At 42.3% G+C, this 24,084-nt stretch overlaps 1 protein-coding gene across 1 annotated transcript in view; it reads left to right on the top strand.

Moving 5' to 3' along the window:
* Nucleotides 1-19,818, top strand: part of LOC105432409 (uncharacterized) — a 36,508-nt gene extending 16,690 nt beyond the window's left edge. The window contains exon 3 of the mRNA XM_011647209.2: nucleotides 17,279-19,818. Within this exon, the coding sequence (XP_011645511.1) occupies nucleotides 17,279-17,554 (276 nt within the window). The 3' untranslated portion in view covers nucleotides 17,555-19,818. The remainder of the gene's footprint in view (nucleotides 1-17,278) is intronic.
* The last annotated feature ends 4,266 nt before the right edge of the window (nucleotides 19,819-24,084 follow it).

Genomic DNA, 24,084 nt, shown 5'->3' with positions numbered 1-24,084 from the left:
TTTGATATCATCATCGTAGAGATGGATCAAATCAGATCACGATCTTACTCAGTTCTCAGTCACAGTTTTTAGGAATTTATAATTCAATCGGGATTGCTTCTATTGCATTTCTAAGAAGCCAATTACAATAATAAGCGCTATTATTATTTGACTAATATGAACGGTTTCAAATAAGCGCGTTAACATCATTAAATGTTTAATAAGATTTGAAATCGGTACGATTAATACACTCAATCGTTTGATTGAGAATGATAATTAGATTAAAATTATCTGATCTGATGCACACGCGTTTTATAGTCGCCGAGATCGATACGCGATGCAAATGGTATACAGAATTAATAAAGCAATGTCAGTGGCGACTTGACATTAGCATTCTCGTGACGTGTTAAGAAAGATTGATATTTCTTACAAGGATCGCGCCGTGAGAAGAATCGCGTTCTCGCTCGGAGATGCATTCGCGTGACGCGGCGATCCTCATTGTTTTCTCTGCCTGTTTCGCAGTCAGTAATAATCGTCTCATTTGCACTTCGCTCGCGCGTGATACACTCTTGATTCATAAAAAAGAAATTACCGTCGCGGCGATGTAATACTTCTGACACTTTGTAGACGAGACACGCAAGAAAATAAAAGTTATATATTTCTTTACACACATCTCTTTTACACCGATGTACATGTAATATATACGTTAATTAATTATAAACATTAATTTTACATAACTAACTATATATATATATATATATATATAGTTATATTACATATAAAATTAATGCTTATAATTAATTAATTATATATATATATATATATATATATATATATATATATATAAGCATTTTTTATTTCCACTTTCACTAAGTTTCAAATTGTTTATGTGGTAGATATTTATAAATTAATCTTCTTTGAGTTTAATATATGAATTATGAGTATAGATCGATCTTATAATGACGTTGATTAACCGTAGTTTTATCGATTCTCTGTTTCTGTCTCGCAAGACCGATCGCAAGTGTAGACACAGTTACGTTAACCACATGATTACCACAAATCATCATAAGTAGAATCGCTTCTATATCGGATTAGAGACGCGCGAGAAAGAAAAGGCGGTAAGATCGACGAGTATATTGATGATCTTGTCTGCAAGGTTTATGCACAAAAACTCCATTAACATGTATGTCAGCTAATATCGTATTTCAACATTAACGCGGCAGTAGAATATAATACGGCAGTCACATAATGTGCAATAGATTAATGCCATCGACAATATTTATTAGCGATATTGATATTTATTATCGTTAGGCTTAAGGATTACATTAATCTTTCATTAATGTTGCTGTACGGTCGCTTCGAAGAAATTCTCTGGTTATTAAATTTAGTTTCACTTGTCTGCAATCTGTGATTGTGATGTATAGAAACCGAGCATCGGATGACAGACCTAATTCAAAATTTGCAATTAGCTAAAATTCATACGTCAAACAGAATTTTTAAAATATATAACTACCTATAGTCCTGGTGTATTAAGTAGAGCCCACGATCGAAGGTAACAATGGCTATGTACTTGCGTGAAACGTTAATGGCGTAGATCAAGGGGGAAAGGGATAGAAAAAGGGTGAAAATGAGAGAGAAGGGTGAAGAGAGAGAGAGAGAGAGAGAGAGAGAGAGAGAGAGAGAGAGAGAGAGAGAGAGAGAGAGAGAGAGAGAGAGAGAGAGAGAGAGAGAGAGAGAGAGAGAGAGAGAGAGAGAGAGAGAGAGAGAGAGAGAGGAGGGAGAGAGGGAGAAAGAGAGCTGCGGGATTGTCTAACAAGGGGATTGATATGCAAATCTGTGACCGAGGGGTGTCTTTCGGTGGTGTCTGATACCGTTACGAGCACGCATGCACGCGTACAGACCAAATGTGAAATCGCGCATGGCTCCGGTTGCGTTCTACGCGCGTACATCACGCGCCGCGTTTACGTATTCCATGGGCGTAACGCGCACCAAAAAAGGGCGAGATGGTAAGGGTCGACCGACGGTATCGGGAATTAAGTTAAGAAAAGGAGAGAAAGAGAAAACGGGAAATCACCGAGCGCGGACGCCATCTTGGACCGCCACCGTCGAGATGCCTCGGACAGGCTTTTACCTCTTCGTCCTCTTCTACGTGTCGTCCTCCTCCTTGGATATATCGCGTATTCGCGTAGAAAATATACGATCGTACAGCCAGACATTTTTTTTCTCGCGCGTGTCCTTTGTTAGCGTCGGGAAGTTCAAGAAACGAGTAGGCAAGTTTACAGAGTCAAAATTTTGTATATGTAAAATATGTTTTATATATATATATATATATACAATTTTTTCCATTCATTAAGCATGTGCATTGCAATTTAATGCTGCGAAAAAAATATTAATTTAATTTATAAAGAAAAGATATTTTGTGGACTCACTATTTTGTTTCTAGTTATAAAATATTATACGCCAAGAATATCAACGAAATTTTTTTCTTATAATGAATGACAAATTTAAATAAGACAAACTTGTAAACTTTTTTCCATAGTTAGAATCAATGTTGTTCAAATATTCGAAGGCAAGCAAGTAGAATGTAGAGAAGGTATAGATAAATGATAGCAACCGCTATCGTATCGTAAAGAAAACTCGTAGTCACTTGGTAATGCAAATCGTTTTTTGCATCATGAATAAGATAAGCCAAACTGTGTAGACAATTTATATGACTGCCGTCGTACTTTTGTTTCCTTTAAAAAAAAAAAAAAAAATGACGCAACTCATGATTGCGTCTCTGTTAATTTCATATAAGTATTAATTTCTGCACACATAATTATTCATACGTCCAAGCTCATTTTTTCGCACATATTTATCTCGATAAATATACAATCACGCATGTAAATGAGTAATTATATAAACTCCTTCGACTTTGTCGTTGAACGTCGACGAGGAAACGCGGTTAATAAGTAATGCGGCGAGAATAAGTAATAATATCACGATGCCATCGACTTTGTCCTTAAATATCGTTTCGCATGAGAAGGCATGATCGCGAGAATAAGTAGTTGCGGCGTTTTTTTTTCTGTTGGCGAACCGTTTACTCTCCACTGTGGGCCTTATGTTGACAAGGCGTGAGCGCCGGTCGGCGGAATTCCACGCTTCTAGGCAAACGCACGCCTCCGGTTCGACACAATCTCTTTCTTCGCCGTTACACATTTCTCTCGTCCACGTCAACCCGGCGAGAGATTCGTTTCCATGACGTTCGAGGAACAGGAGGCCGGGGCTCGGAGACTGTTAACTGTACTTTATTACGTGCTGCCCTCGTGGACCGCGCGACGACGAGGTCGTTAATAAGGCGCGAATATCCACGTGGAATTCCGACAAGGCCTCCTCGCATGACTACAAAGTCCCGCGCGGATTATCGGCCAACAAAGTTTTCGCGCGCGGCACTTACACGCACCGCCCCGGCGCGTGTTAAGCTGCCTACACAGCGAAACAGCAGCGGTGGATTAACGTGTTCAAAAGACCCTAGAAGTGTGAATCCACTTGGGGCCTCTTATCTAAGACAACGCGGCGAACGCTCGAAAGTCAACAAGTTTCGAAAGAGATCGTCAAGTGCTATTACTACATCGATCGGTCGAGTTTACGAGAGACCGACGGAACTTGGACGATTTTTCCTTTTTTTTTTTTTTTTTTATTAATGAAATCAAAACGTTGTTCGTGCGTGCTTCTATGATATGTACGGTATGCGCGCGGTTTTAGATCGGTGGATGTGTTTCTGTCGAGCAGCGAAACTGAGAAACGCGACGCCATACGCGACGTCCGCGTGATCGCGATTCGGCGACTCGTAATGTATTCCCCGAGTAATTGCCAGGATAATCGCACGCAATTAGAGCTCTAATGAGGGCCACCGGGTCGCGTGTAACGCGTGTTCGCCTTATGAATCTTAACAAGCGCGAGAACAACCGGCGCGTGTGTGCGTGCGTATATGCACGTACACGCGCGCCTCTCGTCGATTTGCGTGCGCGCGCGCACGCGTATACGTGTGCGAATATGCACGAAAGCCGAAGGATATAATGTAACTGCTAATTACGCGCCTCTCGCGACGCTGATTGGCTTCCGCGGAGAAGGACGCGCTGTAGGGATACCGTTAATGGTGTATCATCTCGATTTGCATAACTGCGGTCGCCCAGGGGATCATTCGAAACGAGGCGGATGGACCGATCAATGGATGCTGCGAGTTAAACGACGAAGGAGTATCGAAATATATTAATGCATAAAAATGTCATTATATATATATATATATATATATATATATATATATATATATATATATACACATATATAATAAAATTGTTATTAACATATTATATATAAAAAACAACATTAAAGAATAATTTATTAAATCGGTCAATTCGAGTCCGGCTATTAAAGATACATGTTCGCTCAAGTGAGCGTCAATTTGCTCGAATCGAACATTTTTTTTTTACTGTCTCAAGACAAATCGCTACATAAAGGAAAAAATTAATATTAAATCAAGAAAAATGTTCTCTATAGGAATATCATAATCTTTTTAAAAATCTTTTTAGTCTCGGTTTGATTGATGCAGGTGTTACTTTTGCTTAACTCAACATATTAAAATCTTCTATATGAAGATTATAATATGCTCGCTTATATACGAGAATATATAGTCTTGATTTAAGATTAATTTTTTTCTGTGTGACAACTGATATTGTTGAATTGCGTGCGTGACGCAAACGGCGAAAGATGAGGGCGCGCTGGACCATGCGAGTATGTTTTGCGCGTCGCAATTAGCAGTTAAGCTGTGTGCCGCGAGCAATTGCGATATCGAAGATAGGGTAAGAGGATATATCGAGCCGAACAAAGGACGCAAATTGAAGATAGCGAAGTCGAATGTAGGTATTATCGGACATCGTGAGCAGGGTATACGATTATGCATTTTCCACACTTCTTCTTCGAATATCTTCATCCCGGCATCCTCCTCAAACTTGTAATAATATCTCGGGGCAATGTGTATCGCGAGTCTCTTTCAATTTGCGCCTCGTTTTGCTTTACGCGAGAAAACTTGTTCCCTCCCGCGAGCATCTCTCTCTCTCTCTCTCTCTCTCTCTCTCTCTCTCTCTCTCTCTTAAAGAACTTTAAAACGGCAGATTTTGTTTATTAACAAGCGCAATTACTCCAACGTAAAATATGGAATTCTCGTCGACGACGTCGGCTTTCTCCGTATTTGCAATAATGTCCGTGCGTGACGTTAATTATCGTTCGCGAGAATTTATTAGAGAAAGCATGTCGTATTTTTCGCGGGACCTGCCGATGACTCGTTATTAATTTATCGTCGATTACGACGACGCCGTTATTATGGCGACGCTGGCGTTAATCATGCGCGCGGTCTATCGTCAGAATCGACTCTCCGTGGATTTATCATTCCCCTCCCCCTCCCCCTCCCCCCTCTTCCCGCCGATGAAACGGTGATTAATTATCGCGATTGCCCCATCGGTATACGGCGAAAAGAAGCTCGGACTCTATTTAAGATTCACCCGGATCATTAATCTCGCCATTAACTTGACAATTTTTCTCGACGATTGTCTTTGTCAGATATATTTTTGCCAGCGGAAATGTTCGTCAGGGGTTTTACCAGAGTTTCTTAATCGCTTTGATGACTGTCGTCTTTTAAGTTTTCTCCTTTTTTCCTGAAGTCACCACCGGGTTCTAAAGCCCTTCAAGCGGCAAGGGAATTTCGAAAGGCCTGCGTACGCGGGCTTAAATCGTCACGAAAAATAACTGCCTCGCCGCGCGGTCAAGAATCGCGATCGAGGCATTTGCTTGACTCATTTTCCTTCACGCACGCTCTTCACGCTTAATGAGCGGCTGCATTAGAGTATATCGGCTGCGTACCGAGAGAGAGCCATACTTACACGGACGATTGCGCTATCACGGAAAATTGACGCCAATCAACTTCATCGGCCTCCCGTCGATCCGGCTAACGATCGTTCGCATACGCGCGCGGCTAACTATTATATATTAATTACATCTCGATACCTCCCCCCTCCCCCTCCTCCCCCACCCCACCCTAAAATTCACGATTCAACGACGCCTTGTTGTCAATCGTAATTGAACGACATCCATAATCCAAATTAATTATCCTCAGAAAACGATCGACGGGGTGTTCGATGATTAATGACGTCGAATCAAGAAGTTCATCTGCGACAATCAATAGCGAGATATAGATTAATAGCGATATTACCTTCGTGCTATTGCTGCTACACCGTTACATTGCTGCGCGTTGGGTTACGTCCTAATATTTTCTTAAGTAATTTATACGAAAGTTCACCTCGCCCCCGCCGCGATATCGTTTTCGTTGCTTGCGACGGCATTGTTTAGACAGGAAATCCATGTGTGCGCTTGGGCGACCGATAAATAAATGTCGCCGACACGCGAAACGCCGTATTTTTTTTTTTGTGCGAGCGCGTAAGTGTCCTCCCGAAGAGGATCGTTACATCATCGTTACTTGCTCCGTGGGCGCGCGCGCGGAGGGTATTATTAACGACGATAATTAACGACGTATCGGACACATGGCGTAGAAAGAAGGTCAACGATAAATCAGACCGTGTCGCGCCGCGGTCGTTCGTCGTTTACAAAGTAATCGTCGTGGCAACCGGCGAGTCAAGTCTGTAAATCATGCCTTTAATTGTTCCTTATCAGCGTGTCCGGGGACGTTCCTTCGTGTCTTGACGAAAAGCCGTGGACAATCGTCGATCGTCGCGCACAAGTTTCGAGATCCGATAAATCGTTTTATGTCTTCCTACAAACCGGTAATGTGGGAGCATGAACATGTCTCTGTCTACTTCCTGAATATCGGAGGATAATCTAGAATTACTTTGTAGAAGCAAAAATTCAAATTGTGTTTGCTCAATAGAGTTTTGAAATTTGAACTTTAAATAATTTTAGTATAACATACATATATTAATTTTATTGTATCATGATACAATTGATACATTTTTAGTTTAATACATAGACATAAATACAATAATTATGTTGGATTCTTCTGGCAATTATAAGTTGATGTTAATTTTCTGTAATAAAATCTTTTTATTTTTATAAAATTTCAACTTTTTTCTTATTTTAATTGGGACTACAGGTTGGTGTCTGTTTTGAAATATTTTGAAAATATTTATATAAATAAAATAGATTTTTGTACGGAAAATAATTAGGGGCGAACTTGGCATAATTTTTTTGGAAAAGATAACTTTGTTCGGTCTCATGATACAATTGAATGAAATTTTTATAATTATCATGAACACGATTATAATGCTAAAAGCAATAAAAGTGAAATGGAAATTACTATGTTAATATGAAGATTATGTGATAACAATTTCACTGTCAAATCGCGAATTTGGGGAGAGAAGAGGGAATAGTAAAACAAGTATCCTCGCTATCCTGACTCGTCGAATCAAGCCGCCTGGGAAAATAAACGGCGCCGTATATTTCCACGACGCAAATGCTCAATGATACTCAGCGTGACATTATTAGCATGCCGAGTATACTGCCGGAGTAATTTGCATCCGCATCCGTGTTGGTGGGCGCGATTGCTACGTGTCCCGTTAACAATCCTTTTAGTACAAATCGCATAATGCGTGATAACGCGAATAAACCGTGTAGAAGTCGTAAATTGACTCTGATCTGTTTCTCATTCTTTTTTATCCTTTCGCTCTCATTTTGACAAATGATCGACGAAGACGGAGAAAACCGACGGCTTGCTCATCTTTCTTCTCTTCGTGTTATCATAATTTTCAATCGCGAACGAATTTACGATTCGATCGACCTTATCTCGACGCGATCTAAGAATGCGTTGTTATTATCAATCTTACATTAGTGGCAAACGAGACGCGGTGCGCCGTAAAATTCACGTGCGCAGAATCATAAGCGGTTTATTATGCGGAAATGCAGTTGACGAAGAAATTCAGCGAGATTTCGAGAGGAAGCGTCTAATAAGCGGGGCGATGAAACTAATGCAAGCCGATACAAATCCTCGCAGATACAAATGCATTTTCTTATTCTAGCGCGAGAATTAATTATGCCTGGGCAAGCGTGAGTATAATGATAATTTATTGCACGTGCGCGATCACGTGCGACTCTAACTCGCTGTGTAACGCGATTTTCGAGCATGTTTCTCGTTCAGCGAAAATTGAGACCTGCGTCTAATTTGCTCGGGGTCACATTTCACGTTGATGCGTTTGCGTATGCGAAATCCTTCTTCGCCAGGAAGAAGGATCGTGCGCGCATCACGCCAGATATATCTGGATGACAGCGCACGCTTTATTGTTAGTCCGACGACGACACGCCTCATTATGCATAGAGAATCCGTACGCGGCCTGCATAATATGCAAAACTCCTTCCATTACCGTCCGCGACGGGCGTAATACGCCGATCGGCGGGCCCGCCGAGATTGGCCGGGAATGTATAGCGGCCGTGCGCATTATTACATATCGCCTTATTCTCCTTTCTTTTCGTTATCGCGCGCGCACGTCGCGACGAGGATTTCGACGGGGTATAACGGTATACGAGCAATTTATCGGCATTAAGGACGACAGCGGCAAAAATGGAACTAGAACACCACCGGTATACCGTTCGTGTCCTCGTGAGAAGAGCGCGCGCGCACGCGCAAAACCTGCGATGTTCGATGGGGAATATCAAATTACGTTTGTGTCCCGCATATATCGGATTATAATTAAAAGCGGACCGTGTTTCTTTCAAGCGTTGAAAAATGATGGCGGCCCCTCGCCATCGTCGGCGATCCCAGTATAACAGTTGAGTTTCGTCTGTCGTGACGAGCGTTATCTCGCCGTATAAATTGCGATCGGTTCGAGTCTCGGCGAGGCGAGTAACTCTGTATTCGCGCGACACGTCGGAACGCGGCAATAATTTCAAACGCGAGACACATCCCGCCGTATGGCACGGCCTGTCACGCAAAGCGCACGATCTCGCTGTCGGCGCTGTCGAGATAGCCACCAAACAAATATTATCGGCCGTAATCGGCGCGCCGCTTCGTTTTAATCGATACTATCGACAGCCGTTTAAATCGAATCGGGCCGCTCGAGCCCGACCACTTACCGTCGCCCCTTATCGTCGCCCCGTCGCGCGAGAGAATAAAATTACGCCAACAATATTGCGCTTATCCCATTTTTACGCGGCGTTACATCGGCCGGCCTATCGAAACGAACAATGGCTAATTAAAATGGGGAAATTTAGAGTCCCATTAATTTAGCCTTTAAGAGACGCGACGTTTGCCCGACGGTACCCCACGGTGCGACTTATCGCTCGCCTAATTACGCGCGGCCATATATTTCACGGTCGCTTGGATATTTATCAATTAATTTCTACGAATTATGAGACGATCTCGCGAGCGGTCTTGAACATGCCGTTGAACATGCCCACCTGCTCGCCGCTTCGATCTGATATCAATGCCTCAAATAATATTTAGATCGTGAAACCTGTAATATATCGACGTAAGCTGACATTTAATTTAATAGGAATCTAAGGGCAATGGGGGAAATCTGTTAGACTGCTTTATGCCGGCATTATTTTATTATTCAAGCAAGCGCGGAGAATGTTTTTTTTTTCTTCTTCATACGCATGTATTCTTTTATAACCTTGTCATTTGCACGCGTTATAAATAAATAATTACAGGAAGCAATTAATGGGAGTAATTGATGGCAGTAATTGATGGCGGTTCTTATAATCTCAATATTCATATCTTTTCCGTCAAATCTCCGCCACTTTACTTTCACTTATTCTTCATTTCTTTACATAAATTATTCATAAAGTTATTTTAAAACAATATGATTTAATATTACTAAAATAACAATTGTGTAGATAAATACTTTTGCGATAATATACAGGGTGTTCCGTAAGTCGAGATCAATCGATCCAAAAATGAATAGGGACCCAAAAACAAAAAAGAAAATTGATATGAATATAGATTATTTTCGAGTTAGCGCCATTTTTATGTTGAAATTACTTTGATTTCAAAGTTTTTTGTCAAAATTGCAAAAAAAGATAGGCTTTATGAGTTTTACAACATAATTAAAGTGATGCATCCTATATAGTGCTAAAGCAATCTGCAACTTTTATTTAACTTTAATTTTGTTATAAAACTCATAAAAGACTTTCTCTTCTTTCAATTTTGACAAAAAAAAATTCGAAAATAAAGTAAATTTAAAATTTCAATATAGAAATGATAACTCGAGAACAATGCATCTATATTCATATCAATTTTTTTTCTCATCTCTTCTTGGATGTCTAATCATCGAGCGACTGACCTTCACTTTTGAAGTACCCTATATATTCCGTTTCGCTTTATCTCTTGTGCGCCTCCCGAGGAGGACATTCGTTACGTAAAATTTGCAACTTAAATCGTGCGCTGTATACGGCGGGACGCCCAAAGGATCGGATGTTCAAAGGTTCCGAAAAGCGAATAGTACCGAGTCGAACGATCGGCGTAAACGATAGTCGTCGGTACCCGGTATCGATTCTCTCGCTCTCATCGCCTCTTCTGGAATTGGATAGAGGCAGGATGGAGGCCTCCTTGGTTTCCTCGTCACGATCCCGGCATGTCACTGTCGTGCGTGTTGTCGACTTCGCGTGCGTACCGACGACTCGACGAAGTTCTACACAAAGTTTCGAGCCGACGCGAAATCGATCGATCGTTATTAAAATCGGAGGCAACATTCCAGACGTTTATCGGCCGATACTTGTTTTTGTTGATCTGTAACATCATAATCTGTAATACAAAGTGTTTAAAATCGTGACGTTATATCGTATTATAATATAAGTTTTAAAATTGATGTTGTGTTATTCTAACATGAATTTACTATTAGTTTCAACTATTTAATAAGTGGGAAAATGGATTACACTTAATTTGATGGATTCAATGGCATATTCAATCAATTTAAAATCAATCGATTTAAAAATATTATATTCTTTAGAAATTCTATTTGAAATACCATTGGTTAGAACCTCCAAAGAAATTCTACGTTGAAATCGAATGGTCTCCGACTGACACGACGACCATTTCTCCCTAATAAAATACAATTGTACAATAAGATACCCTTTTATATTTTCTACTTTTGCTCATAGTTGACGCGATTACCCTCGTAGAGCTTAATCGTGACAACAATGGCGCGCGATGATCATTCTTTTCCCTAAAAAAGGCAAAAAAGGAGAAAAAAAAAGGAATACTCGCGCCCGGCAAATATGGCGGATGGAGAAAACGCATATCCGAGGAAATTGGCGTCTCCTCGCGCAAGATCACGCTCAATTTCATCCTAACAAAACACGCGCCGCTCTTCATCCTGTAATCCACACCCACATACGTACATACACGTCCGCGATGGCTTTTTCGTACGCGCGAGACCAAGCGCGTGCGCGCTTTTGTATTTTCCAGGCCGTAGCCGTGGAATCGGACCCGATGTCTGCTACTTTTTCTCTCTTTCTCTCTCTCTCTCTCTCTCTCTCTCTCTCTCTCTCTCTCTCTCTCTCTTGCGCGTGTACGGTGTGTACGCTCGCGACGATTGAAAAATAATATCGCCGGGTTTATTTAGCCCGACGCGTCTCGCGCAATAGGGGATGCGCGAGGGGCGGCGGATTGTCGCGTCCGTACGGGGGATTAAAAATAATGTTTCGAGCGTGACCGCCGAGCCCCCGGGGGATTAGGGGGCGACTAGCTCTCGCGCCGGCGATTGGTTGCTATCCAGCTGGAGATTTTATTTGAGGGCTCGCCCGTGTACATATTACAGGCCGTTCTGTCTCGCTTCCTTTCTCTCTCTCTCTCTCTCTCTCTCGCTCTCTCTGCAATCCCCTCCCTCTCTGTCGGCGAAAAAGCGGACACGACGAAAAAAATCGCTCAGCACACGTTGTGTTGTCGAGCTGCCGTTTGGCACGGCACGGCTTCGCCAATTATAAATCGCCGGCACGGCCGGATTTGTAAAGCGCGCTTGGACGGATAAAAAAGCGCTGATTGAAATCGAATACGCGCGTACGGCAGTAGGTAGTAGGTAATTAAATAGACGGGTAATAAACGAAGACGACCGAACGAATAAGGGACGTATGTCCTTTAGCTCCAACATTTTAATTAATCGGAATCAAATTTTAATCTGATTTTATTTGAATGCTTTTATATTTAATTTTTGAGATTTGACTCAATCTAGTCTTGATATATTCTAAAATATATTATTCTTCTTACTTATCTTTTTACGGATATATTCGACCCAGCTTTGTCATATTTGATTTCGTCTTCATTCGTTTTTTTATTATATATTTGCCTTTTTTTTTCTACGAAATGCGATGGAAATTTTTTAAATTTCTAAACGCTTTAAATCTCTTTACTCAAATTTGATATTTTCGAAAAATCCGTTTACCAAGAATTCTTGACAAATATTATAACTCAAATTAATCCTTTAATGGAAATAAAAAATCATTGCTGATGTAGCATATGAGGTAGAAACGTGCTCTATGAAAAATCTTCTATAGACTTCTTCGGGATTGAGTCAGGCAAGATTACATCGAAATTCTAAAAATGGCACGCCAGCTCGCAGTCGAGAAATACGCAGCCACGCGAGCGGCGCGGCATTAATTTCCATTAGCCGAATATCCAATTTATCGCGGGAGCAAAAGGCGGCCAATCGACGAACGTGGCCGCAATAAACGTAATTATATTTAACGGGGCGCATAAAGGCCTCGATAGATTAGGGGCCTCTCTTTTGCCGCGCTCCCTTCTCCTCTCCCGGCGTGTTCTCCAGTTGCGATTCGTCTCACGCAGGGCTGTCCGTCGCGATCGCCGAATGCGCGGCTTGGCTCGCGTAATTAGAATATCAATTAATAATCGGGATTAATTAAATCCGCGATTATCGATGCACGTCGCGGAACGACGTGAGCTTTCGTCGTCCGTGCGTTCATGTGCACGCACACGCCTAAAGGCACATGCCGAAGATGGAAACGGGCAGATTAGCTCGCGCGAATGTACGGCTCATGTCACCTTTTTTGTCCTTGATGAGTCCAACGACATTCGTCGCGCGCGTTTATTACACCGTTGTCGTCGTTGCATTAATTACCTCGCTCGACACGGCTGTGCGCGCAACCGGTCCGCAATTGATTCCAAAGTTAATTTCCTTTTGAAAGACGTCTCGGGCTTATCGCGAATATCACGGGGCATAATTTACATTGATAGGCAACTATTTGTAACAGTTTATATAAAGGTTATATATTTATATATAAAAATACATATAGATTGTGCGCTTTACGTGTACAAGGCGTTTCAAAAGCGAAAGTCAATCGCTCAGGTGAATCGAGATCCAAAATAAGAAAAAAGTTAAGGATGCACAACTATGGAGTCCTGATTTTTGCCGAGAGATATTAAGCGGGCTATATTTCCACGTGATGCATCCTATGTAGTGCTAAAGCAACAATTTTTATTTAATTTTAATTATAAAACTCATAAAGACTATCTCATCTTTCAATTTTGATAAAAAAAAAATTCGAAAGCAAATTTGAAATTTCAACATAGAAATTTCAACAAGACATTTTCGGATTTATGTTCATACTAACTTGTTTTCTTATTTTCGGGTCCCTAATCACCTTCCGAACGATCGACTTCCACTTTTGAAACATACTGTATAAAGCGCACAATCTATCGCGGTGAAAATGTTCCTGATGATTCACGATCAATTATTGGCAGCATTCGTATGCATAATGCACTCATGAAGCACATGCGATTCCGACGTTTGCTGCGCTAAAATTGGAAAATTCTATTTGCAGACCTCTATTCCAAGTGTAATACTCCCCGTTGAATGCAGAACGCTGTTAAGCTCTACCTTTGACGTGCGAATTATTTATTTAGTTCCAGTTAATCCCCATATGCTCCGCAGATGATGTCTCATTCATTTCACTACTTCGCTATGTACGTGTATGAAAAAAGAAAATGTAACCTACAATGCAATTTATAGTAGTGAGGTTATATTTCTTCTCCCTCTAGAATGAACAATTAGATTTTTCTGCGTAAGTTGAATTATGACGGAGGATGGTACATTTTAATTTAGAGAATAATCGAATTGAAGGTAGGAGCAAAAAATTCCAAGTTAAAAAGAATGCCAGAATAAGAATCTCCTATAAAACGGCAATCGTATCGAAAGTAACGATCAAGCGTTCGAGCGGGGATTAAAGCCGTTTTCGACGAGGAATCTCCTCGTGCGTGGAGGAGGGGGAGGGGGAGAGGAGCGGGGGAGAGGGGCGTTCGACGAACGCGCATCTTCGCGGACGCAGACGAGCGGAAAAGTGTCCGTCGATCTCGCGAGATAACGAGTACGCGCTCGACCGGGTTTACCTTGCGCGTTTTACCTGCGTTAACTTGACTCCTCGCTTACCTGGCCGCGCTAACGCCGGGGATAAAGGCCGAGCACGCTCTCGCCGTTGCCTACCTTCCAGGCAGGTAATTGAAGCTGCTCCCGGAATAACGCGCTTAAGTGACAGGTGAACACCTTATACGCGAAGCGCGTACCCGTGACAGTCGTACATACGTACGCGCGGTGTGTCCGTCCGACGGCCAAGAGAGTTGGCGGTTGCGGAGAGACGAAATATAAAAGCCGAGTTACACGGTAGAGGGAATAAAGTGTAATCTTGGCGACGGGAAAGGCTGGCCGGGAGAGAAGTAGCCAATCAACGGGTGAATATGATGGAAGAGTCAAACGTACGGGAGAAGTAAAGAAGTAACTCGTGGAAGTACCTCGACACATTGCGATCTGATTGGAACTAAAGTACTCAAAGTATTCTTATGGCGGAAAAGAGGAGATATTGTATCTCGGCTGACAGTTGTCGGCCATCGCGCCGCGAAGTTCGATTCCGAACGGGGCTTCATCTATTAACGGTAAATGAAGTTTCACTGGGTGACACGAGATTTTCATCGAGGAGTCGTCGGAGATAACGTGCGTGGGATCCAACTGACGTCGACGTCGGGCCATTTTCTCGTCGATCTCCGCTCAACCTCGACACCGACGGGAGCGAATTCCCAATCGCGCGTTACCGTCGTGCATTAAACTCCGCGGGGTAATATATCAGGGAATAAATCGTCGAACGTGTTGGAAGCTTTTATAGGATTTTTACAACGTGCGCGTCCGTGAAATACTGGCGTAAAGAAAGGAAAACGTAAAGAAAGAGAAAGAAAGATAGACAGAGCGTTACCGTCGCGAGAGGTGAGGAGTGGTTAAACTGAGTGTAAATCCAGGTATCGTTGGTGTGAGCGGAGAAAAAGGAGGGGGGGGGAGAGAGAGAGAGAGAGAGAGAGAGAGAGAGAGAGAGAGAGAGAGAGATGTGAGAGGGAGTTGCTCGAGAGGGATGAAGGCTCATCCTGGGGGATGCAGCGTGCGGTAGGGGATGCCTGGGTCTTCGCGTGCGTGCGGATCCGCCAATCGGGCTTCAGGACCGCCCGTGATCACCATGGCAACCCCAGGGGTTGACGGATAGCGATTACAAAACGGGGGTAACCCGATTAAGCACCGCGATGCCGTTCCTGGAGGCGACGTCTGGGGATGCGGGCTGGCTTTCAAGAGAAAGGGGAGAAGAAGGTAGGCCCAAAACTACAGTCTGTTTGAAAGGGGTTGCTTTCTCTATTTGCCCTCTTAATCACCCGTTAAGTGCCACGACCCCCGAAGTGGTTCCCTCGGGCACGCAGCAACGAATTGGTCCCTGCTTTTACGTCTCTCGATTGGTCAGCGATGAATAAGAAACCTTGAGACGGTCCCGAGGGGTAAAAGATATTTAAAGCCAGCTTAAAGGTAAAATATTTCGGTTTGAGATTTTATTACATTATTTTTTAACATGGGGTGAGAGAAATTCAAAGACTTAACATAACAGTGATTCGACCAATTCTCTTTTTAATCTTAAAAGAATTAAATTTGCTTTAACTTAAATTAATTTATCATTAATTAATCATAGAATACATATTAAATTAACAATTATTTTAATGATTAAATGCTTTTTACAAGAGCAGCGATGAGTTAGTTTGTATTTTAAAGATGTAGCTTTAATATATCTTTATTTGTATTTTTATCGTATTCAAATAATCGACAACAAAAATACTTGCATAAAAATTCCATATATATTAATGAAATAAATTTTTCATAATATAAATTTATATTATTTATCCCATTTATATTGTAATTTTTATCATAGTAGCCTCGAAGCCGTGAAATCATACGCTTCATTCCATCTCACTGCGGAAGTTCATCCCGGAGTATTGGAAGCTAATCCGTGTTTTGTCGAAACCGCGCAGCCACCCAGGACGTTAGACAAACATCCCCGTTTCAATCCTCGACCTATCCCTTTTACTGCGCGCGTGTGTTCCCTCACAATGTCATAATGCTGATTTTCCACATAGATAGCTCCAAAATGGAGCTTATTCAACCCTTTTCTCACGAACGGCGCGTTATATCTAACAGTCAACTCCAGAACAATGCCTCGATCGAGTTTATCGCCGCTCCTCCTCCCCCCCCCCGTGTATCATCCCCCTTTTCTTAGGACTGACTACACGTACCATTGTAACCGGATACTCCCGTTTAGGGGTGGCTTCTTGATATATCGGGAGGGGGATTGACCGAGCCCAGGCTTATAACTAGTTGCCACTTAATTTGACAAACCCGGCAAGAACGAGGGGTTCGATTCGCCCTCTGTCTCTTGACGGGGGATTGGCCCGCCGAGATCGATTGGCGGATACGTCGGTATTCGCTGGGGACGGCCACGTTTGAATTACCTCCCGTTGAACGTCGCGTATCTTCTGCCTCCATCGGGCTCGTCAGAGAATTATCTTTCGCAGCGCGCGTTCCCTCCACCGACACGATCGGAAATCCTTAACTACACTTTCTCGCAATAGGCCTCCCTCCTATCGTGAGCCGAACATCTCAAAATATATATCCGAGCTGATTCTATAATAATCACGTTTTTAGACTCGATTATATCGTGTTTTATGTGAAGGATGTGGATCGGATCTGATTTTCTTTCGCTAGATATTCGTTTTCACAATGTTGTATAAGTAAAATTTAATTTCGGTGGTTTTATTCGATTTTATTCGATTTTATTTACACTTTCTATTTGTTTAAAATAATTATGTAATGAAATTGATCCGTCTCTTTTGAAATGAATTCAAATTCAAGTTAAATTCATATTTCTAATCTACTCTGATGATTACGTTAATCTAAGATCATGTTGGATTTTTGGAAAATTAATAGCAGTGAAATTATTGATGTTTCAGGTAAAAGTGTGGTTCCAAAACCGGCGGACAAAACACAAGCGGATGCAACAAGAGGAAGAGGCGAAGGCCCAGCAACAATCGGGTGGTGGTGGCGGCGGCGGTGGTGGCAATGGCGGTAGTGGCAACGGAAATGCCAACAACAATAGTAACAACAAAAACACTCATCACGTCAGCAAATGGCAGCAGGAGACTGGCGATTACCATCATGAAGACGAGGAGGAGGAGGAGCACATCGATCCGGAAGCTGAGGAATGCTCGAGCGGCTCTGAAGCGTAGCTAGACGTTCTCTGCCTGGATTAAGATCCAGGATCGAGTAGATTATCCTGAACAAATTCTGAAGAGAATTCGATCGAGATAGAAGCCATGCAATGAAGAAAATCTCGAAAGATTGACTTGGTCGACTTAAATTTCGAGTCGGCTAAATAGGAAGAATAGAATCGGATTCTCTCTTGGTTGCGCCTACGATCGTGTAATTCACAAGTGGTTAACAGCAATGAGTGAGTTCCCACGAAGAAGTAATCGCGCGGCGATCTTCGCATCACGCTCAATTTACGGTTGAAACTTCGTAGGAGATCCCCATCTCGATGTAAAACGAAAACCGAAAGTTTCGAAGATCGTTTGAAAATGACCGGCGGCGATATTTGCCGTATCGGAAATAGCTGAAAATTGACCGTACGTCGTGAATGGAAGAAAGGTTGACGAGTTTTAACCTTGAAACCTAAAGAGCCTTTCCGTCAACAGAACCGGAAAGGATCCGTCGATTTCCGAATTTGCCAGATGTAACATATTTACTCGAAGTAAATGTATCATTTTAGGGACCTGACATTGATATTTTTCATAAACTCGCATTTATACGTTATGTTCTTCATAAATTTGAAATTTTTTTTTAGACTGAGGTCTGGTCGATAATTAAAAACAAACAAACATTAAAGATAAAAAGATTTGATGCAGGAACAAAATCTGTACGTATAATTTTACGTACGTTATTTACACAAACATAAAATTTGTGGAATAAATAGATGAGGGAAATTCTATATCGCATGTTTATTCATCGACAGGCGACGTATGAGAACAGGAATTTTGTTTCATCTTTATTTATTTTTTTTTTTTCAAACCGGAATCACGATGTAGTTTCTTAGCATTTTCGTTTCGCGGCGTTGCCCCAAAGGCCAAGGAACAATCGCGGAAATCCGTAAATATCATCGAGATTAAGATATGGCATTCTCAGACTATGCTGTCTTATAACGGGTTCGGAAAAAGCGATGGAGAAATCGAAGGCGTCCATCGGAAACTAGCTAATGGAGGCATTGTCTGCCGGAGACGACGAAGCTAAATGGACGCGCTTCCGGCGGAAAGCGGCGACGCTCGTATCGAGAACTTTGATCGATGCCAACTTCAACAAGGCAAATCATTTTTCGGTTGACTGCTCAAATTGAAACTCTGAAAATTTTTGCGACAGTTTTTCGAAAGAAAAGTATTTTTCACAAAAGCTTAATTCCGTTTATTTTCATTATGGACTTTAACTAAACTTTTTTTTTTCTTGGAAAGTCATCCACGATGATTATTTAGAAAGTTGCACGCAATAATTTTCAAAGTAATTAAAATTTAGTTATTAAAACTTAGAAAACGGTCTGAGATAAGAATCGATTCGCGACAAGCCGATCGCCATCGCGACGCGCGCCATTTACGTTCATCTTGCCATAAAGAAAAATAAAAGCCATAAAGACTAACTATCGTCGGACGGTGTAAATAAAGTGTAGCAGAAGACTAGATCCTGGATTCTTTCCCAGGTGCATTTTCGTTTCGAGGACACGAGTGTAAATAGATAACTGATAAGAGACATCCGATACACGCAGAATGCACATGTGCAGGCAGAACCGTAAGTAAAATGAAACTTGAAAGTGAGTGCCAAACTTCGTAAACCCTTAGCGAGAAAAGAATCATCCACGATGATTACTCAGTGTAAACGCGTTGTATTTGCAATTGTATTTAAGTCGTTGTTCTACGCGAGCGAGCAGTATTTCTTTTGTCAATCGATGTTTCGAGATATACTGACAATTTAAATTATTATTGCTAATGTTATAAATCGGGACTTCGTGCGCCATAACGGAGCCGTCGCAAAATATCAATTTCCGATGTTTCAGTCTCGAAACCATAATATTAATGTATCGACATTTCATCTCGATATTTTAATATTATAATATGATATGTTGAGATATTATGTATCGAGATATATTGTATGTTATCGAGCAGCGCATCGCGTTAAAATCGTAGACTTTAATTCGATAAATTTCATTTAGATGGAAATTTATTCCCCCAAAATAAGACGATTTTATGCCGAATTTCGTCTAGGAAACATGTTCCTATTCCGCGCAAGAATCCGGCCGGTTGTGGCGCAGGGATTTTCGCTTGTAAATAATCCTGTAAATAGCAGATTGTGATTTTACTCGACGTACAGAGCCATAGAATTGTACGACCATCAAATGACTCAGTTCGTGTTATTTAGCGAATAGTGAAATAAATTAAACCAACTATGAAAATTTCCGCTTTTATTTTGCCCGTTTCCAGCAACTGTCGATCCTAAAAAAACATTTTTATCTACAAAAATGTACACCTGAGAAGACGATCGTGCGAGAACTTATTAGAAAATGAGACAAAACATCGTGTCCCGTTACGACGTTTTCGACGTAAAGAGATCTTTTAATGTAAGAAGAGAAGAATTGCGTTGGAGCGTTTCAGAAAAGAGAGGGATCATTTAAAATTCTAATAATATCCAGATGGTAAATTTCACGTTGTAAACGTTGTAAACGTTGTAAACGCGGAGCTCGAGCTCGTAATTTCGAGGCGATACATACTCGCGTGTGTAGATACGTACACGGACGGAGGGGTTCGGCGAAATTGTTTGTTTTCCGCACGCGGTAATTTCTCGCGCAGCGTATTATTTTAGGAGGCAGCCCCGCGTGCGAAAAATTGAATAATTTTCGCCGTCGGGCCCGTCGATAAGGAAACCCGCGCCGTAATAATTCCTGAGCACACGACATTATCGCAATGGCCGACCCGTAATTACCGGGATGCGCGCAAAGGGGTGTCTTCGCGCCGCAAATTGTTTTTCGCGAGGACACCGTCGAGCCCCCGCGCCGACGACGATGGCGGGGCCCCGACGACGGTGGAGAACCGCCACGCATACGTCCATATGCGGTCTGGCCGCGGGAGCGATCCTTGTCGATAATTACTTTATAATCGTCGCTTCCAATAGGAATAATTTACTATGTCGGATGTGGAAGTCTCTCTCTCTCTCTCTCTCTCTCTCTCTCTCTCTCTCTCTCTCTTTCTCTCTTCAGTTCCCCTGTAATTAAACATGCTGGATCTCTCCTTTCGTGCCCGGAACAACGGATGTGTGGACGCGGTTGATGCCAGTAGATCTTATTCGCAGATTCGCTATCTCTTGCCATTATTATTTTCGATAAGATACAAAAAGCTTTGCTCGTGAATTCTTTTTTTTTAAATTTGGTGCGGATTTTTTTTCAATAGAAACATTAAATTTGCATTATCAAAACTTCGGCATTTCTATTAAAAAGGATCTATGAGAAATTGCGAGTAGTAAATTGTATATAAGATAAGAATATGAAGAATGTTATGAGAGTCAATTTCAGAATCTTTCTTATTAGCTATCGCGATGCATTTAAATTCCATAATTTCATGACATCGGTGATGTTGTAAATCAGAATTTATAACTTACCCAACAAAAATTAATAGCACGATGGTAAGGCGACTTGTAGGCCATTATCGACATATTAATCGGTCCATGCTAATGAATTTGTAAATTGAAAGTACGCGCGGTTATAAATACAGTTATACGTACGGGTTCGCAAACCTGTATAACGAAATAAGGTTTCAGAAGAGAAAAAAGAACGAGGCAACTACACGTAAAATAAATCATACGACATATAACAACGTAAAATAAAAGTCTCGAGTGAATTTTGACACATGCATCTTTTTAACCTCCGAGATATCGGACATTTTGACAGATGCATCTTTTTAACCTTCGAGATATCGAGAAATGAATACTTAAGTCTTTCGAAAGAAAAGTGTCGGCAATATTTTGAAAAATTCTTCTATCGCTATATAATCTTTCTAACAATTACATAATAAATATATTTCTATGCTGCAAATAAGTGCAGTTACTATATCCTTTCATATCCCTTTAATGTGACATGTTTAATGAAGTTTTAACAAAGTACGTCGCCCTAATTTATTCTCAACATCTCCATCGCGAATTCCTTCAAAATCACCATGTTCCCGCGATTATTAATCATTAATTGTCATCTCATTGCATATTCGACTCGTTCGCCAGACCGGAAAAGAAGCCGACGATCGCCAAGATTACTCGGCCGATTTCCACGTCGCGCGCTCGCTTATCGATCGATCAATTAAGGGGCCAAATTAATCAGCGTACATGGCAATCGCCGTGCAGACGGGATATGAGGAATCGTACGGGTGCTAATGAAGCGCATTAATTGGAATGTTGACCGGGACTCGTTAATTAAATGATTCGCGGGCCGTCGTAATCGTTGTTAAATCATGCGACCGATAGAGATTGCGGAGATCGATAATTAACATATAATAGATTTCATTTTTTGTTCGCCAGTGGATTTTCCTTTTTCTCATTTTTGCAACGTTCGTAGCATTTTCCGAGAGATTTAGTTCCATTATCATGTGCGCGCAGCTGGCGATCGTTAATCCGTCGATTAGCGCGCGAGACAACGTATCGGCTGCGTGCGCTTCGCGCTTCGTAAGGTATCTTCGGATCTACCGATTTTTCGACGTACTCGTTAAAGGCGAATTTACGGCGCGACCGTAAGTGTCGCTCCCGCGATATTACACGCGTTTTAAAATGTCGGACAGGGCGGGACTTCCGCGGGAACGCGCTTTACGGCAAGCGATACTCACGTGGAAACTTGATCGGACGCGCGGTATGCGTGATTGCGTTAGATCGACGATAATAAAGTTGTCGTCGTTATTATATTTCGGAATGCCTCGCGCTGTTTCTCGCGGCTCCGAGAGGCGATCTTAATCTTAACCCCGAACGCTATTGCGATGTAATAACGGCGCGGTTTGAAAAATTATCGCGAGGCCTCTATCGCGGCCCGGTGTCGCGTACGTGGAGCCTTATCGTATTTCGCGTGCCGGTAAATGAGTTAAAATAATACGTTTCATTAAGTCCCGCGGGATTAGTTTCGCTGTTACGAGCGTGCCGGTAGATAAGCCGGGCTGGATTACACGCGCGCGCACGGGGGCGCGCGAGCGAGGCATAACGAGGGGAGGATACGCCGCATTCTTGCGCGAGAGTTGAGTTGTTCGCATGCACAAATTGTTGTTTGCCGCGCGCGAGGTCACGTGTCAACTTAGCGCCGACGCGAGTTTCAGCGACAGTCCCCCTCGAACACGGGCGTGATTCACATGTGCGATATCAGGTTACCGTGCACCACAATCAGCTATTAAAGGGGAAAAAAAGGAACGAAATGTCGATTCGTCGCGCGAACTGTATTACGTCAATTTATTCTTCGTTTATTCACCCCTCATCGTTTCCCTTCTTCAAATTGGGAGGGGGGGGAACGGACTGGGTCTGATTAAAATATATTTAATTTGGTTCTTTTGAGGGAAGAGCGTAACTCAATTTTCCTTAAAGGATGAGATGAATTTCTCGAGTCCCACGGTCGTGAGTGGCGGAGCGATTTAGGCGTATCTACGAAGTCGCAATTGATACCTCGTTTGCCTCTCTGATGGGGTAACGCCTACGCCAATGTACGAGGGGTAAAACAGAGACGTGTCGGTTTGTTGGGCGAAGAGCACACCACGTAAGGCCCGCGGCCAGGTGAGGAGAATGGTGGTCAAGGGGGAGGCAGACAGCAGCGGAGGAGGCGAAGGTGGCGCGGGAACGGGAAGGGAGGAGACAGAACTCGGAACTCGGGGCTCGGGTGGGGGAACGTCCGAGGGTTCAGAACTGCTAATTATGTAAATTGCCGGTGTTGCAAATTACCCTCACAGTTTGCGTTCATTCTGCACACAATCCACACGGTCTCCGCACACCTCGCATGGAATCCATCCACTTGGATACTGTTACTTCCTCCGGCGGATGAGGAGGGAACGGGGAGAACAGAAGAGAAGGAGGAGAAGGAGAGGGAAGATGGCGGCGGTTAGAACGAGATGGATGATCTTCCCGAGGAGCGAGAGCCTCTCGTTCGGTGCCTCTTTCTTACCTCTCATTCATCATCACCGGTACTCGACGATGCGCGGGTACCAGTATCCGCTAACAGATACCGATGTCGGACAGCTCGCAGCGAGCGATCGCAAACATTTTCATCTCGGGTGTCGCATTACCGTGAACGGGGAATGCGAGCGGTCTAGGGGAAAATAGAATAAAAATTCGATATTCGACTCGAAAGTGATAAATATCTAGAAAATAATAAGATATATCGTTAAAAATTGTGGTCAATCTTACACGACATTAACGATACATAATAATAGTCGGAATTTTATTGGTCGCAATATTGGTCGCGAGAATATTGTAAATATTTTGAAAGAAAAACTATGTATATATGATTTCTGATACTCAACTGTCACTGTATTGAGGCTCTATCTTTCAACTTCGTTTCGCGTAAATTCAACAATGTAGTCCATTTGCATGTCACAGAGATACAAAAAGTACGGACAGTACGAATTACATTTCTGGCACTTACATCGTTTGCAATTCCAGTCCGTAATTTGTCTTGTCAATCGTAAACGAGATGAATAACGAGACAGAT

The sequence above is a fragment of the Pogonomyrmex barbatus genome, unplaced genomic scaffold (assembly GCF_055798465.1).
Source record: "Pogonomyrmex barbatus isolate J1 unplaced genomic scaffold, ASM5579846v1 scaffold1, whole genome shotgun sequence".
NCBI classification, from domain to species: Eukaryota; Metazoa; Arthropoda; class Insecta; order Hymenoptera; family Formicidae; genus Pogonomyrmex; species Pogonomyrmex barbatus.
The sequence above is the reverse complement of the archived record's forward strand: the minus strand, read 5'-3'. Positions and strand labels throughout refer to the sequence as shown.